Genomic DNA, 17,234 nt, shown 5'->3' on the forward strand with positions numbered 1-17,234 from the left:
CGATCGCTTTCCGCACGCTCTATGATGTGCAAAGTTGAATTTTCCATGCGGGTGTTACAAAAGACAACGTTGGCGCATGCGCACAACTGAAATGCTCGATTTTCTACACCAAGGCTTTCTTTGGTACATGCGTACTTTCGAATAAGCACTGTCGTATTGAACGTAAGTTATCTGCTGAGGCGCTGCCAGCGGCAACCGTCGGTGCTTCTCAAATCAAAGTTTCCTTCACAGGTGCTGCAAAAAATAACACGTATAGTACGGATCAGCGATACCTGACTCGTGTGATCACGGCGCTTGCCTTAGCTCGTACTTCCGGATACGAGGTCAAACCAATGCTGCTAAATTCTGCTTAAAGGCATAAAACATCGTAAGCGAAATTAGACCTCCAGCCTTCTTGAACGTAATAAAATTACGTTGTACGTCTCAGGGGAAGCTAATTCACCAGATAAAATTTCAATTTTATTTATTTTATTCGTAAGCCTTACGCATTTGTTTTCTAGAATAGAGGAATATCAATGGTGAATATGTAGACATTTATTATTAAAAATTTGACTTACTGTTTCGTAAAATTTGACGAGTGTGTAAATCTGTATAACGCACCATTGGAACATTTTACTCCTACTAGCGCATTTTTATTTTTCACTTTTCAAATATTCAATCAAAAAATCATACACGCGAATATGTAACATGTTGGGCATAGTTCATCTAACAGAGTTATGCTTTCTTTCAAATTCTATGGATATTGGCATGCAATAGTATGAAAAATAAACTGAAAACTAAAAAAAATATTGGATGTTATTTTAACAGAAAAATTAATAATCACATGAACAATGAGTCGTATTATTTTTACATTAACGGAGTCGCTGGTACCGGAAAATCTTTTATTATTGGAATTGCGACAACACTGCGGTCTGACGGTAATACTCTTTGTGAGACATTTGATTTATTCGCTCATCTAGTCGCTGATTCGTCATTGAAAATTACAAACAAGAAATTATGAAGCGCGCTGTAATGGATAACGATTTATCAGCAGTCAACCTTTAGCGGTAAATTAGTTTATTTAGAAAAGATTTTAGACAACTGCTACCAACAAAAGTCCAAAAAGCTCGGAGTGAATGTTTCCGCAAAGTTTTCTTGACACAAGATGTGCGCGCTCTACCCAAAAATTGGTATTTACAAGATTTTAAATAAATGTTGGTAATGGAATTTTAACTGATTTTACTAACAATCTATAAATTTCGGTTGCATAGTAACGATAGATTTAGACATTGTGGAATATAGATACAGAAACTTATAATCAAAGAGAAGCAATATCAGAAATTAGCCAAGTCTGGAATACTTCCTTCAAGAATAATATCGAACCTAATATAAAATAATATGATAAAAGGAGGTATAACAAACTGAAATCATTGAAGAGACAAAATTATGGTTATAAATTCAAAACGTGGTACAAATTGGAAGTAAAATTTATAAGTATTAAAATTTTTCATGACTACTTGGACTTGTACGTATAGAATCTGAAAATAATTTCTTCTTGTCTTACGATAAGTAGAATCGAATGGTTAATATTTCACAAATCATCAACTTTCATCACGTGAAATGAGACAGGGCAACAGATCAAGAATAAATTTTCTGAAGTCGAAAACAGTTCATCTAATTTGATTAAAAATTCTACAACTGGAGCTTGAAATTCATATATTCGTATGCATTGCTTTATGTTTCGGTAAAAGAACAAAGCGAAACATGAAAAGCGCGTGCGTTTTTCCCAGTATTGTTAAAACTCATATTCTTTTTCGCGCTTACTCTGCAATCCTAGTAGGATCGAAACTCAGGCCTTGACCTAGGATTCATCGAAATATTCCGAAAGTACTTATCGTATTACTGGGACACAAATTTTTTTTACTGACTAGGGATCGTGAATTAGTAAAAATTTTCAGGGTTACGTTTATATTTGTATACGTTATCAAAATGATTGGATTGACCCGCTGCAAGCTTTTGGAAATTAGTACCGTAAAAATAACACGTGGTTAAATTACGATTTTTGCAACAACGCTTTCAGCTAGTTGAACATGTCACTCGCGCAACTTGAGAGTTGAAAACAATTAAAATTTCTTGATCCCGTCAAAGAACACAAGCAGTTCAATCTTCGTTCTAAATATACGTTTTGGATTATTCCATTCTGCTTGTCAACTTTCAGCGACGGTGGCTTGCAGCCAAGAATTAGAATTCCAAAATACAATTGTACTTTAGTCATTAGCGTAATGACCACTGCTAATCTTTACACAGTTCAATGTTCTCCATGAAAGATGCGGGGCCACGCAGAATATTAATTAGTTTCAACGGATCATTGTCCTTCCTGCTAGACTCGGGGAACTTCACTCCGGAAACCTGCTATTCCCATTCATTGTGCAACGGTTCTTCTGCGACTTACCGAACTTACATGAACTCATCAATGCACGTTCAATACTGTAGCCGAGCTGCACGTTGTATATTTGACTCAATCTTATTTTATCATACACACGCATACTTCGTTCGTTCTTGAAATACACTTCAATCTTGTTGAGAATTAACGTCGCAGACCCAATAATCACAGACATCTTCTTCAAAAATGTCGGAAAATTGTTTTTTTTTTCAATTTAGTCATAGATTAGGAGTAGATTTTCATCTACGGATAAAAGGCTGGAAGATTGGAATTCTCCGGATTCGCCTCGATGCGAATTGAATACCGGTACTATGATAGAATTGTTAAAAAACACCGTTTGAATGTCTTCGAACAAGTCAACCGGCTGAGACGTCATCGACTGGCGACCAGGCTTCGTAAGCCATATAATGACGTTGCCGCGTCCGTTATCTAGAAGAAATGGAACTCGGGCTTGAATCGAAACCTCAGCTAAGTCGCGATCAGTTGGCGATAGTCTTCCAGTCTGTGCAGAAGGCGATCGGTGTGCAGAGAGTGTCGTGGATTCATCACTTCGCTGATACAGTAATTTATGCAATAAATTAATAAATTAGCACTTCCAATATACCCAGATTTATTCATCACTGTCGTTTACTCGTTAAAAATGAAAGTAGGAACAAAACAAAGTGCCTGAGCGATACCTCAAATTTGTTTTCTCTAATGTATTTTTGAAATAAGGCACCTTAAAGTCCGTCATTCCGTAAAACGATTTACCGTTTTCGTATTTGACAATGAGCAGTTCTATGCATGAAACGATTATGCGTTTTACCTAGGAATATTTTGTGTCTTACAATTGGCAACACTTAGTCGTCGTGCATTCGACTAACTGTATCGTTCGAAAGTTGTGAGTTAGGACGTTTTCATATATTATTGAAATGCTTCTTAACGATTCATGGACGAAGTTATGAAATAAAAATGAGTTTCAGCAAGTTTCGTGGCTTGCGATGTTGTATCGTATCAAATTTCTTTTGAATTCTTGAACGTACAATTGCTTAGATTGACAAAAAGTCTTCGTTCAGAACATGCATTGAGGTGTCAAATTGAAACAATAACTCTTCTGTTTCTCACAATCCTATTCCCAATATCGGAAGTATGTACCTGAGTACATATTAATAATTTATGTGCATCGGACTGTCTCAAAAAAAAATCGAGTCATCGAATTTGAAACAGCTTATACACTATGCCATAGAAGACACAAAAGGAAAGCCATTCCCAAAGTTTCATTGAAACCCATTCATATTTAGAGGTTGTTCTAATGATATATGCAATTTGCAATAAGAATTTCATTGCGTTGATTTAATACTTTACTATGACAATTTGTTGTTAAAATTTGAAGTACAAAATATTCAATAGTTCAAAGTTAAATGATATTCTTTGAGGATTATAATGGTTAAATGCAATTTCGAAAGGGTAAATTTTCATTTCTTCAAAAACACGTTACGGTTTTATGTTATTAAATCATATCTTAGTATCTTTGGCAAGTTTTAGTTTCAAGATAATATACTGTACATAGAAAAATGGTAATAAACCAAAAAATTTCAAATTTTAATGAACGTGTATTATATAGTTCACAATTAAATATTTTTCCACTTGTTATAGGTAACAGGCTAATATTCCTTTAATGTGATATTTTTTAAAACATCAACTGACAAACTTTCAGAAACGCTTTTATTTTGTATTTTTTTTTTTTGCGACGTATTGAAGGAGCAGCTTCAAATTCGACAAGTCGATTTTTTTGGCACAGTCTAATTTGCATGTGTTTTTTTCAGTAAAAAATGACAGATTAACAAAAAAGGCGTTCCTCGGATCTGATTTGTTCCCTTCTGCTCAACTGTTACGGTTTCTTCACATTCGCTTTACAGCGAGCATGGTGTGTCTATTTTATAACATCCTTGCCATTGTGGCAGCGATGTACAGCCTTTTTGATGTCAACTACTTTGTTCGCCTCTTATTCACAACTCTCTGGAGAAGGATCATACCGAGAAAGAAGAAAAGGTTCTCTGAAGATATTCGTACTTACGGTAAGTTCGCAGTCTATTTTCAATTTTTGCCTAATGAAGTGACCGAGTATTCCAACTATTCAAAGCTCAGATTCTCGTGACTGATTTTAATCCATTACCAACAGAACTCTGATGAAGTTACCACTGATCGGCATCCTATTTGTATAATATTCGTAAGCTGGATATAATTTTTTCAAAAATAATGACAATAGGAAAAAAATTTGCCATCGTTGTTTTTTTGGATTAGTTTGTACATTTTTGCTGAGGTAACTAACAGCAAGTCTAGAGAAGTCCAATGTTGTACGAAACAGATGTTAGCTCGACGATGTGTGGAATTATAGTTACTTGAAACACAAAAGTAAGATGGATTATTTTCAAGATGCAATAAACGTGACTTGAAACCATCTTTTGTTGGACTTGAAGCAATAAGTTCTGGTGTAAAATTTTGTGTCGTTTTTACCGAAACTTCGCATAAATTATTCGTAGAAAAAAGTGATTTGTATAATCGTTTTGACATGGAATTTACTCTATACAGATGTACAGTTTACCTTGCTTCAACGTTCCTTGGCATGCAAAAGAGCATGCAAAATGTAGTATCTGAATATCCGAACATTTTCCTTAAGAGGAATATCGTTTCACGACACTTCTCAACGATACTGCTAGATAAATATTCTAGATACGAATGTCGTAAACAGAATCCATGTTGTATCTAGGTATTTTGAATAGATTTACTATATTTCCATCGAAGAAGTGTCTACTTCCTTACGTAGTTGATTTAGCATCGAGTTCAGTTGCGTCAATCATAAGAGTTTTTTTTTTTTTTTTGTAATAATATGATATTAAACCTTCAAATACGTAATTTATAAATCACAACCATTAACTCATTTATGTGATACGGAGTTCGTCTGATGCATCGAACATTTATTGTTAGTGTGAATTTGTTAGATATGGCAATAGTTTTTATTTTTTTTTATTTTTTACTTCATTGTCACGACAAGGTGAAACCTAGATACAGGATAGATGCAAAAACTCTCATCCTTGCAGGATTTTGCACTACCAACGACGTGGATTTCTTCATGACGCACATGAACAATGCACGATTTCTGAGGGAGCTGGATTTTTCTCGGATCGACTTTTACCACCGAACAGGGCTATACGAAGGTGTCGTCTCAAGGAAGGCTACCGTTCTTCAAGGCGCAACGACCGTCAGATACCGAAAGCCATTGCCGATTTTCGCATTCTACCAAGTTACGACAAGGGTGAATAAAAAACCTATCCAAACAGATATAAAATTTTTCCGATTACCACTACAGTGATAACCGTTTACAATATTTCTTCTCACTTCCTTCCCGATTTTTCAGCTGATCAAATCTCACCCGAATCATAGTCTGGTTTATTATTCTTGCTTGCGTCATTTCACGACGCACGTTAACCCGCTTAAAATTCTATGATCTTGGATCTGATATTCCAACTTCAGTTGAAATATATTCACTCTGCGTTCAGTCTTCTTATCTCTGTGCTATGGTCCGTCCATCACAGCATAACTTACACCAGGTAGTCTGGATTCAGTTTAGCCTGAATGCCTCACGTGCACAGATCAATCCGATAGATACATTATAAATTTGCTATCAGTAAGCGGACTGATGATGGCGGGCTGGAGACAGTCAAGCTTGAAGGTTAAAGCAGCGTGTTAGAAAAATATCCATATACCTTCTGTACGAACATCCTGTTTAAACTGCCAAGCTCTTGTACGCTGAATACTTGCCGCCAAGTGTGCAACCCTAAAAAAAAATTGGTCGTAATGACCGAAATTTCAGGGTTAATATACATCCGACCAAACAGTATTTTCATACAGGCAAAAAATTTGGTTCACTTTACAGTGCATACAAAACAAAATGTTCAGTAATGTCGGAGAGCAAAGATTTTTGTTGCAACTGAAAATATTATTGCCTCGTTGTAATTTATGCTACATGAATTAAGTTCCCCATCAAAATAACTACTATAACATTGTGAATTGACATGGTAGCTTGAGTTCTTCTAATATAACGAATCAAAATTCTGATACATGCGATTTTGGTGCCTTTTCCGCTTAAAGAAATTATAACATTCAGCCGATAACTAAATCGTAGAAATGGAATTTAGGTGTACGCAAGCGAGTATGAAGAACTAAGCAAAAGTTTATTCGGTTAAAGTTCATTTCTAGTTTCAAAAAGAAAAACTGAATTCGCAGCTCTAGATGGTTGACGATAAGTCAGAAAACTGTAATGCAGGCGAATGAGGTTAGACATCTACTCAATTTTTCATCATTCATTTACGCTTTTTGTTTCAGTTGGTGTATTGCGACGATAAAGCAATCTATCTGGAGCACAAATTTATCACCCTTTCGGACAACTTCGTACGGGCAATAGCAATCAGCAAGCAAAATATAACAGGTCTGGAAGTAACAGTTTCGGAACTTATAAGCATCGTTGATCCGGAATCGCTCCAGCTGGAAGCACCGGAAGATTTGAAACATTGGCTGGAATACATCAACGCTTCTTCGGAGAAACTGAAAAAATCCGATTAGCGATATTATTATTGCATTTTTAAAGTAAATTTTTAGGCCAAGTTTTGTACGAAGTGATGATTGCCATGTTGAGTAAGCCATTCTGCGCTCTGTTATGGACATGAGTAATTTGAATTAACGGACAATATTCGCAGTATTCACACTTGCATGGAGTCATTTACAATCCTTCGTTTATGGGGTAGTCCAAACGAATGTGAACAAGTTTTGACCCCCACTCATACCGAATTGGTTACCGATTTATTTCCTACTTCTACTCCACCAACTATACATGTTCTAATTTTTTTCCGATTTTGTAAACTCGTCATTTAGATTTTCGTATTTTAGATCTCATCTTCCACAACTCGAAAACTATGCATTTGGGAAAATGTTGTATGGGGAAAACATTGTGTTTTCTTTTTAATTGGTCAAAACTAATTTTGGCAGAATTTTTCAGAAATCGCAAGTCATCGTTTTCAACGAAAAATGCACAAAAACCGATTTTTCTCACAAACTGCATTGTCAAAAAATATTCAACTTCTTGTGGATCTTCTTTGTCTGAACAGGAAACTTTTTTTCTACTGATGCAAAATGAACCCGACCGTCATTTGGGAGTTACGCATCTTTTTGAACATCAACGTGCATGTTATCGGATTGTAACATTTGGCTGCAACTTTTCTTCAATCTATTTTCCATCCGATTAAATGGACATTGATGTGCAAAAAGAAACGTATTGTACAAGTTTTCTGCTTAGTCAAAGAAAATTCGTACAAGGTTTTAAATTTTTTGATAACGCATTTTTTTAGAAAAATCAGTTTTTGTACGTTTTTCGTTGAAAACGACGACTTACGATTTCTGCAAAATTCTACCAACATTATTTTTGACCAATTAAGAAGAAATTACAATGTTTTCCCCTTACAACTTTTTCCCAAATGCATAGTTTTTGAGTTGTGGAAAATAATATCTAAAATACCTGCTTGGCAGGTATATTCCTAAACTGCAGGTGCAAGAAACTTAAAAAAAAAGTAAAAAATGTAAATTTGGTGAATTAGAAGCCGAAAATGAATTGACGATTAATTCTAGGGGAGTTGGGGTCAAGTCTTGTTAACGTTCATTTGGACTATTCCATATGTATTATGACTTCACTCCACTTCAAATGAGAGAATTTCCAATGTACAAAAAACAGACATGTGTGACAGTCGTAAACAGAGTGAGTCAACCAATCAATGTAAAATGACCAATGAAACTTTTACTCGAAAATATTAGCATGTAGTTGATCGTAGCAACTACGTAACTATGTAATTATAGCTTAGAAATAAGAGACTTGGTAGAGTTAATGTACTAATAAATTACCCGCCTATTGAAGGCGTTTCCATATTACAGTCATTGATTAATCTCCAAATACTGGTACAGCCATCCTACTTTTTAGAAAAATTCTTCGAAATTGAGCTGACACGGCTCACAATACGCATTATTTTTCTACTGTTAGTAGTTTTAAGATTTCAACCTATCAATACAATAGCCTAAAAAAATAAGTTAACTTTAAATACTGGTATGATTATATGAGTGCACAGTGATTACAAAATCTTTAAATATTCTCTTCAATTCTTAGGTGGTGTCTAATCGCGTCGCTTTTGTTGTCTTTTACGAAATTCTGTCTTTCAAGCACCATCTATTGACTAAAACTTAACATTGATATCGGACGTGCGAACTTTTTGCTTTTGAAATTTGAATTTCTCCCGAAAATTTATTTATAATCAGGATATTTCCACCATATCGTTTGTAAATATCATTAATAAGACGATATTCTTTACGATATGAAAATCCTCTTGACGATTTTTCAAACGTGCAAAGCTGGTACTATTCTGAACTTACAGATTTTTCTTAACTTTTCACGAAGAATATCTTAACAGGTAAATCCATATTTCATGTTTAGAGAAAAAAATCTGCTCGTTCGCAATTAAATGGGGCATTCCACGCCAACTTAGTAAACGGTTGACCGTGACATTGTTTAATTTCACTTAGGATTTTTCCTATGTTATATCTACGATTTACTGCGAACTATGAACTAACGATAACAGGCAAGTATCAGGCATAATTCTAAAGTTTTTTATTATTAAGGTAAAATTTATTTCCATTCAATAACAGCTGTCGTTTGACCGTCACCCTACGAATAATAAAGATTTCCTATGCGCACTTTACGTTTAAATATGACAAATTTTAGACGAATGCAAAATTCAGTAGCAAAACTTTTGTTGAAATTGGAAAGAACCAAAGACTTCTCAAATAACGCAGAAGTTTTCCCACTTATATTCATTTACCAATTCCACGATGCAAGGCGCTCGTAGTGTAAAACACTGTACGAATATTCATTACACGATTTCTGATTTATCATCTAGTTTAAAGTTTTATTGACTGATATATCGGTAGATACGGAAGATGCTAAGCTCATGAAAATTCACTGTTAATGTTAAATTTCTCTAAAGATAGAATATGAGTTGTTATTTTTATAAAGAGCTTGCGAGCGAGAGAGAGTTTAATATAGTCGATTGTTTTTTATAGTCATTTGAAGGGTCGAGTCTAAGTGCTTGCATTTACCCAATTTTCACTACAACGTATCAAGTTATTAAACTTCGACGACAACGTGCCCTTTAGACTCAAGAAACCTGTTACAGGAGCCGCAAGTTAACAGGATGCGACTGTTCGCCATATTTAAATGCTGAGCCGTCGGCAGTCTTTGAACAACCGTTACGTGGTGAACATCTACAACTTGGACGTAGAAAACTGCGGTGCCGTCTGGTGGATAGAAAATAATTTTCCTTAGCCGCAAGAGATATTCACAATGTTCTGCTACTGCACCGTAGCCATAGTTGCAATTCTGTATATGCTTTTTGACGTCAATTACTTTCTGAGAATAGCGTTCACTCTCAGTTGGGGAAGGCTTTTTCAAAAAAAGAAGAAATTGTTCGAAGAGACAACTATTCACGGTAAGTCTTTTAACGTACCTCTTGTTAGAATCAGGAATATTCTTTTCGTGTATATAATATTTCCCCGGTATTCGTTTCTTGACAATATTTTTCATCAGGGTTGTCTTACAATACCTGTCTCTGATGTTCCCCTAGAAACAAACAAAAAACACTTTGAAATTTGCTCGAAATCTTATTCTTAGCTGATCGAATTGGTTTAACGTTTCTTAGCGATGAATGTCCTTCTTACTAAGTTACAAAACAAAAATGACGTTTTTAATTTAATATAAACTCACGAAACGTACTTTACACACTAATGACTTTCCAAAACAGAGTGCAAGTTATGCCCGCTAGCAAAGTTCATTGCCTGTTTTCAAATTCAAGTTATACAGCTCGCTTTTGCTTAAGTATAAATTACTAGAGGTATAATCCCATCGCTTTAATTTACCGTTACACGAAAACTGTGCGTGTGTACAGTACCGTCCAAAAGTCTGCGCTCATTTTCCGTCATTAGATCTCTCGGTGGAAAGGAGGTATAATATAAATGAATGATCCAAGTGGGATTTGAAAGTGAGAAAAACGAGGAAGCTTCATTACAGTCTTCTCAAAAATTCTCTTCTACTTCTTTTGCGCTTATTATTAGCTGTTCAACATTTTTCTTATTGGGATGCGTATACTTTTATCATTCGTAAGTAATTTCGTGGATAATAGCAATACGAATTCCTTCTGCGAGAGCGGCGAAAAATAAAAATTAAGCATTATATTGTTTTGATGAAATGTATCACCGATTTTTTTGTTAAGTTGTCCAGCTTTTTTTACGGAAATTCAGTACATGGAAAATGCGTTGTAACTCTAGATCCATGATGTTCAAAATAAAATGGTACGAGAAAATTTCGAAAACAGAAACAATGAAACAAAAATTATAATGAAACCGGTTCGTTTTACTCTCAAATGTCACTTGGATCATTTATTAACGCCTTTTTGTGATCGAGATTTTTAGTTTTCTATTTTGACGGCAAATTCGAAAGGTAAACTTTTGCAATGTACTATACCATCATTTCTTATGCATGTAAGTTTCATCTCAGCACACACGGTGTTAACGGTTATTACAGTCAATATGATCACGTAGAGAAAGAAAATGCTCATCTTCGGTTACAGTGCAGAGAAACTTTTGGAATGTGGTTTTGATGTTTTTTGATGTTTTTTGACTACTGAGAAAATTATCTAATTATGGTTACGGTCATAACGAACCATAATTCGCGTAACCGTACAACATTATCCATACATTCACATGTATAACATATATTATAAGCTATAGTATCCTTACATGTTTTTCTCGATTGTTAATTCTGCTCTGATTATTATTCAGATTAAATTTTCACTTTAAAACTCGCATATCGTCTTGTCTTTATTGCACTCAGGCATATGCACGACCCAGGATGTAGACCTCTTCTTCAGAAACATGAATATCGCAAGGTACGTCAGAGAACTGGACTTCGCCCGGTTCCACTACTACGACAGGTCTGGAGTATACGGTGCGATCCATGCCAAAGGCGGAAGCGCGGTTCAAAGTGCCGCATCTGTACGTTACAGAAGAGCACTTCCAATATTTACCCCGTACAAGGTCACCACAAAGGTCAGCATCCACGTTAACATTGATCGGATATTCAGTATGCTCGCATATGTATGTATAAACATAGGAGAAATTGCAAGCCACTCACTTTTATTTTTTCAGTTAATTTACTGGGACGATAAGAATTTCTACCTAGAGCAGCAGTTGATCAGTTTGCCCGACAATTTCATCCGCACGATCGTTTTAAGCAAGCAAAGTGTAACCGGTCTTAAAATCCCAGTATCGGAAATCATCGCCAAAGTCGAAGAGGGAGCAAAGAGGCCGGAACTATCGAAAGATTTAAGACTGTGGCTGGAATCGATGGAGGAATCCTCGCAAAAATTGAAGAAACAGAATTAACGGATGTAATAACATCGTTGATAAGTATTTATTCGGAAGGTGCGTCGATCGTCGCAGGTATAATCTGAAATTCTAATTGATGTCAATTTTCAATCCCGGAAGTAGCCTTGTCATGGTTATTCAATCGCTGTAGATACTGTAGATCAGATAATTTGGAAAAATATTTTGTCACATATGACGTGTGAATGTTCAAAAAGAAGTTTATAACCGATTCCAAAGATGGACATCTTGATTCGTAGTTACAAGTAAATATAAGATTTCAGAAATTTCAATATTCTCACTTACAACGACGAATTTCCTTCTTTTCAGTTTGATCGTCAGATGAGTCTACCGATCTACGTACGCTACTTATCGTGTGACAAATAACATATGGACCAATTTATTCGTCGCGTGGTAATGCCGTTCAATGTCAAGGGTATACTTTACTTCTACTCGTTAAAGTTTGATTATTGCATTTGTTAGATATATATATTCGGTTGTTGGATTTGTACGTTTTTGTTACATTTGTATTTCTGTTTTAAAAAAAACTTTGAATGACTTAAAAACGGATTGTTAGTGACAGACCTCACAGCCGGGTACTACAAGTACCCAAATTTCCTTTTGTACTAGCTATAAGTCTCACAGTCACCCTTCTCGATAGACTCAAAACAAGAATAGTGAGTTCGGGGTCGATTTAACGATTAATAACATGGCCACCAGATATGAAACTGTACTTCAGGGTTTATTGGACAGGCTTTACATTCAATCAATCAGTAATCATTCAACGCTTGTGTCAACTTGGGTAATTTTCTAACGGTTATCCATTCAACACTAAAACGCTAAATCCGGAAAGATCGAGTCTTGGGCCATATAATTTAATTACCACCTTCGATATTGGCTGCACCTGATATCGAGCACCGAACTGCCGAAGAAACCTTTCGCTCACATCAGTTTTCACCGTTTGTTTACATGACATGAGGCGTGCAAGTGTAATAGAGTTGAAAGGTGTATTCGGTGTACAGTTCACTTGAAAATAATGTTCAAGCAAATAAATTGGGAAATACAGGTGTATCGAAACACTTTATCCGATGTTAATAAAGTTGACCAAAGTCAAAAAAGTCTCCTCGCCATGTGGAGAAATAGAAAAAAAACGTCGAATTTTCTTGGAAATAGTCAATTGGTCATCAAATTTTTTTCAGACATTGTACATACTGATCTAAATTTTTTCAAAAAAGAAACTATACCGTCCGTTCCATTCAAATTAATCATTGCTCATTTTTATTTATTTTTTTGTCAATAAGTTATTTACCGGCAGTTTAAAATTCAAGTCTTATTACCGCTTCGATTTATCGTAAAAACTTATTGATTGTGAGTCAAATCAATACGAATTGCAATGCAATGTAATGACTGATTTTTCAATACGTTTATGTCACGAAAATTTATCTCAGATGACTTGTGTAAACTTCATTTATTAACAAAACGTCTTACGTCTTAATCAGTGAATTAAAAAAACAAGGTTGTGCCATGATATGATCTACTTCAAATTTACCATTTTAGTTATATGCTCTTCAATTTTCTTTTCTTTTCCTTTTTTTAATCTAGGAATGGCACAGTTTTTCGTTGAAACCTGACAGAACTTGATTTAAATATCATCTTCAAACTTCTGTTTCATTATTTTTCCATTTCAGACTGTACACCAGATACATTCTTAACGTGGAACGTCGTTGCGTACGTTTTGTAATCCATCTGGACCACTGTAGAAGGTCTTGAACGTCTGTTGGTCACGGTTACCGCGACACAAATGCTTATCTTATCTGAAACCTTGTTAAATGCCCGCGCTCATTAGGGTGATAACCACAGTTTAAAATCACGGTGACCCAGAAATTTTGCAAAATTACCGCGCTCATTCTGGCGGATGCCTGACGCGGTATCCTGCGCATTTTCCTCATCAGTTCTTTTCGCTATAAAAAAAAACCAAAACCGCAAACTTAGGGGTCCCCTATGGCTTATCTGCTTCATTCTTGATAAAAATTTCACAAATTTACATAATTAAATATTTGCTGCGCATTCGCGTATCAGTTTAATTAAAAGTTGTCCCACAGTCAAGATAATTCATGATAGAACGCGTAACGATTGCAATTTGATTCACTCTGTTACCATCAAACTATCTAGTTTCACTCGAAAACAATTTTCAAATCTGACAACTGACTGCAATCATAATTTGCCGTTGCTATTTTCATCGTATTCGCAGTGGTGCTCGACTTCCTGTTTGAATGTCATTTGAGTTGGCTGCCGAAAACTTTCATTAATTAATAATATATGTCGGAGTTATTAATGGGGGATAGAGGTGATCGGGAGAGTCACTCATGATTTCTGATTTTTCTCTCTTCTTTTATTCTTCTTCAGAAAAAACTAACACTAATGTAGCAGCGGGTAGGTGTGTGGGGATTTCGAGACGCTCTGGGTCCTTCACGCTCGAGCCTCTGACTATCACTGCTCTCCCGTCTCTCGACTTCCCCAAGGTAAACTTTAGGATTCGAGTTAGATACCTTACCCACCCCTGCTACATTACGAAGATCGGAACTTAATAACAATACTCGTGTAGTCTAAATCAAAACAAAAGCAGTACGACAGTTACGAGCGTCAAGCGGTGAGGCTGCCGGCTTCTTGCGCCGACATATATGTATAATAAATATCACCAAAAGTATTTGACTAGATAATACCAAGCATTCGTAATTTATTAAATACGTTCTTCCAGCGACGAGTTCCACGTCACATTCTTGTCACGTACTCGGTCCGAGTTAACCCTTCGCAAAGAGATGCATCCGCTGCTTTGTCCCACCGCTGGCGAGAAACGATTAAGATATTATCAATTCCGAGGATTGTATGTGATCAAAATATAAACCATTTCACAATAATCTTGCCGATATGTCGCGAGTTTGAATGTAGAATTAATCTTGTTCACGGAAGGTCGCACAATTGATTAGTTATTCACCAGTATTAAAACATTCGCTCGTTAAAGCTCGATCGGGGTCGGATGCCTAGTGCAACTGGTTTTTGCGCTTGTGCGCTCGCTTACTCGCTGTCAGTGTTTTACGAGATGACATAGTTGTAGGGGAGACTGGGGCACGATGGAGTCCCCAAAGAATTCTGGTATTTGCTTCACAGTACACAGAATGAACACTGTCTTTGTGCACGTGACGCAAACCGAATCCGCCCGTAAGATTTTTTCTATACAATACTACAAATCACGATTACACATGCATGTAAGTATAAAGTATTGTGATTTTATGACAATGAATTTCGTCAAAAAATACCCAAGAACAATCAGCTAAGTGCTAAAAGATTTGAAACACAAAACACAGCAATTTTAGCTCTAATCGAACGACGTTATTGTCATGTATTCCTATATATACAATGCCAACCACTCACCAAGTGCAATTTCTTGATCCTGGTCGTCCGGTTTTTTGACCGATTCAGAATGTTATCTGAAGCATGCATATTGGTTTGATAGTACAAAACATGACGTTTTCAACAATCAAACTTGTAAACTTGAAAATTAGTCCGGAAGGTCAAAAGTCATTAGGTCAAGGACCTGGACAGCAAGATCTATCGAGCGCTTATCCCGGAGGTCAAGGTCCATCAGATGGAGGACCTTGACAGCCAGAACTACGAAACATTAGTCCTGAAAGTCAAGTCATCAGGTCGAAAACCTGGACATCCAAAACTACGGAGCGCTTGTCCTGGAACTCGAGTTGCACCTGGAAGCGGACCCGAAGCGCGGGATCCGGGAGGTTGAGGACCCGGTACTCGAAATACGTAGCGGACCCGAAACGCGGGATCCGGAAGGTTGAGAACCCGGTACTCGAAATTTGCGGAGCGCGACTCTCATCCGTCCGATCTACTGCGCGGTTGTTTCCAGACTGAGGAATTCGGCTAGCTGATTTTGGTCGTTACGATTGCTATAGATCAGTGACGTCAAGAGAGAAAAAATTTTGGGTGACGTCACTTTCTGAACATCCGAACATCCGAACATTCAGACTTTGATTTCGAACTTTAATACTACGTATGATGATCAATTATGCAAGTTTCTACCGTGCATTATATCACTCGGCAAGACTTACGCGTGAATCCAAACGACTTTTCATTATATGCGCATACGCCTTGTATTTATTCACGCATAGCAAAGTTACAGCCACCTGTTTACATGTCCGAAAATACTTATTACGTGTCACTCGATGTATGCGGGAGCAAGTGAAAGAGATGAAGTAACGTCACACGATACAGGTAAGCGTGGCCTGTAATGAGTCGAAGTGTATTTTTCTTCCAGGCTATCGACAATTATATGTATAAACACAATGCGCGTGTTGGTTGATTTATATTCATTCAGAATTTCTACATTCTTGAATGATAAAACTTCTTCTTCCCGATACGGCGAGAATTATTTCAGAAATGTTTCAAAAGTACATCAGATTACAACATGCGATATTATTCGAAGATATTGCTGCAAAAACGCTGCTGAGCAATTTCTGATATATTAATTACCATCCGCTACAAATATTATAATATGAACAAAAATTTCAATAATTAGCAATTTTTCGATGATTATGACATGGGTGAAACATGGAGAACGTTTAAATATTTTCAACTGAAAACTGATACTGCAATTGAAATGTTTTTAAAATAAATTTGTGGCCTCAGAAATGCTATTATCACCTAAAAAAAAAAATGTCAAGAAACTCGGCAATAGTGAGGATTAAGTTCGGTTGATTCAGCATAGAATACCCGATAACCGAAATGATATTGTCCAGCTGTAATATTACTATACTGCAATATCGTCAAACAAGAAGCACGCTTTTGGCGATAACAATTTAAGTAAACCGAACAGACAAACTACAGCGCATAACAAACGTTTCAATTCGCTTAAAGTATCGCATGTGATTTTCAGCAAGATTGCGTTTCAACATTACTTTATAGCTCGTCAAAAAAACTTACTCAACAGTACCATCCGATACTAAAAATCTATTCTTACGATATTGCAGTATTACATAACTCGGAATGGAAATACGAGTTTATCTGTAATTGAGATATTATACTATATAAAATATCACCGCAACATATTCCCGGCAACGAAATCACGTGACGTAACCAGTCAGGGAATAAACGATCGGCCCGAAAATTAACCGTCGCGTCGTAATATTTTATTGAATAATTCATAAATCTCGTAATCGGAATTCAACGTTTTGCGCAGAGCTATGTACGCGATTACACGTGTTACCCGCAATACGTGCGTTCGTGTAATCGTTCACGAGAAACT

At 36.2% G+C, this 17,234-nt stretch overlaps 2 protein-coding genes and 1 long non-coding RNA gene across 6 annotated transcripts; 2 read left to right on the top strand and 1 right to left on the bottom strand.

Annotated features, from left to right (window-relative positions):
* The first annotated feature begins 2,828 nt into the window (after positions 1–2,828).
* On the top strand, positions 2,829–8,377 carry LOC124180093 (protein THEM6-like). Its single transcript, XM_046565171.1, has 4 exons — positions 2,829–2,983; positions 4,228–4,479; positions 5,503–5,717; positions 6,788–8,377. The coding sequence occupies exons 2-4, from the start codon at positions 4,326–4,328 to the stop codon at positions 7,022–7,024; spliced, it is 606 nt and encodes a 201-aa protein (XP_046421127.1). The 5' UTR covers positions 2,829–2,983; positions 4,228–4,325; the 3' UTR covers positions 7,025–8,377.
* LOC124180098 lies at positions 7,946–15,375 on the bottom strand. 2 transcript variants are annotated; one of them, XR_006870204.1, is made up of 2 exons: positions 14,997–15,375; positions 7,946–10,118 (listed from the first exon to the last, which is right to left on the bottom strand). It is a non-coding gene; the product is annotated as an uncharacterized LOC124180098 (long non-coding RNA). The 2 variants fall into 2 exon arrangements; XR_006870203.1 differs by lacking the exon at positions 7,946–10,118 and adding an exon at positions 14,292–14,761.
* Positions 9,843–12,297, top strand: LOC124180094 (protein THEM6-like). 3 transcript variants are annotated; one of them, XR_006870202.1, is made up of 4 exons: positions 9,843–9,987; positions 11,388–11,602; positions 11,702–11,995; positions 12,248–12,297. XR_006870202.1 is itself a non-coding variant. In XM_046565173.1 (4 exons), exons 1-3 carry the CDS (start codon positions 9,843–9,845, stop codon positions 11,936–11,938), a joined length of 597 nt encoding a protein of 198 aa, XP_046421129.1. In that variant the 3' UTR covers positions 11,939–11,977; positions 12,248–12,297. The 3 variants fall into 3 exon arrangements, 2 of the variants coding, with proteins under 2 accessions (XP_046421129.1, XP_046421130.1); XM_046565173.1 differs by having other exon boundaries at positions 11,702–11,977; XM_046565174.1 differs by having other exon boundaries at positions 11,702–11,943.
* Positions 15,376–17,234: the final 1,859 nt, after the last annotated feature.

The sequence above is a fragment of the Neodiprion fabricii genome, chromosome 4 (genome assembly GCF_021155785.1).
Source record: "Neodiprion fabricii isolate iyNeoFabr1 chromosome 4, iyNeoFabr1.1, whole genome shotgun sequence".
Taxonomy (NCBI): domain Eukaryota; kingdom Metazoa; phylum Arthropoda; class Insecta; order Hymenoptera; family Diprionidae; genus Neodiprion; species Neodiprion fabricii.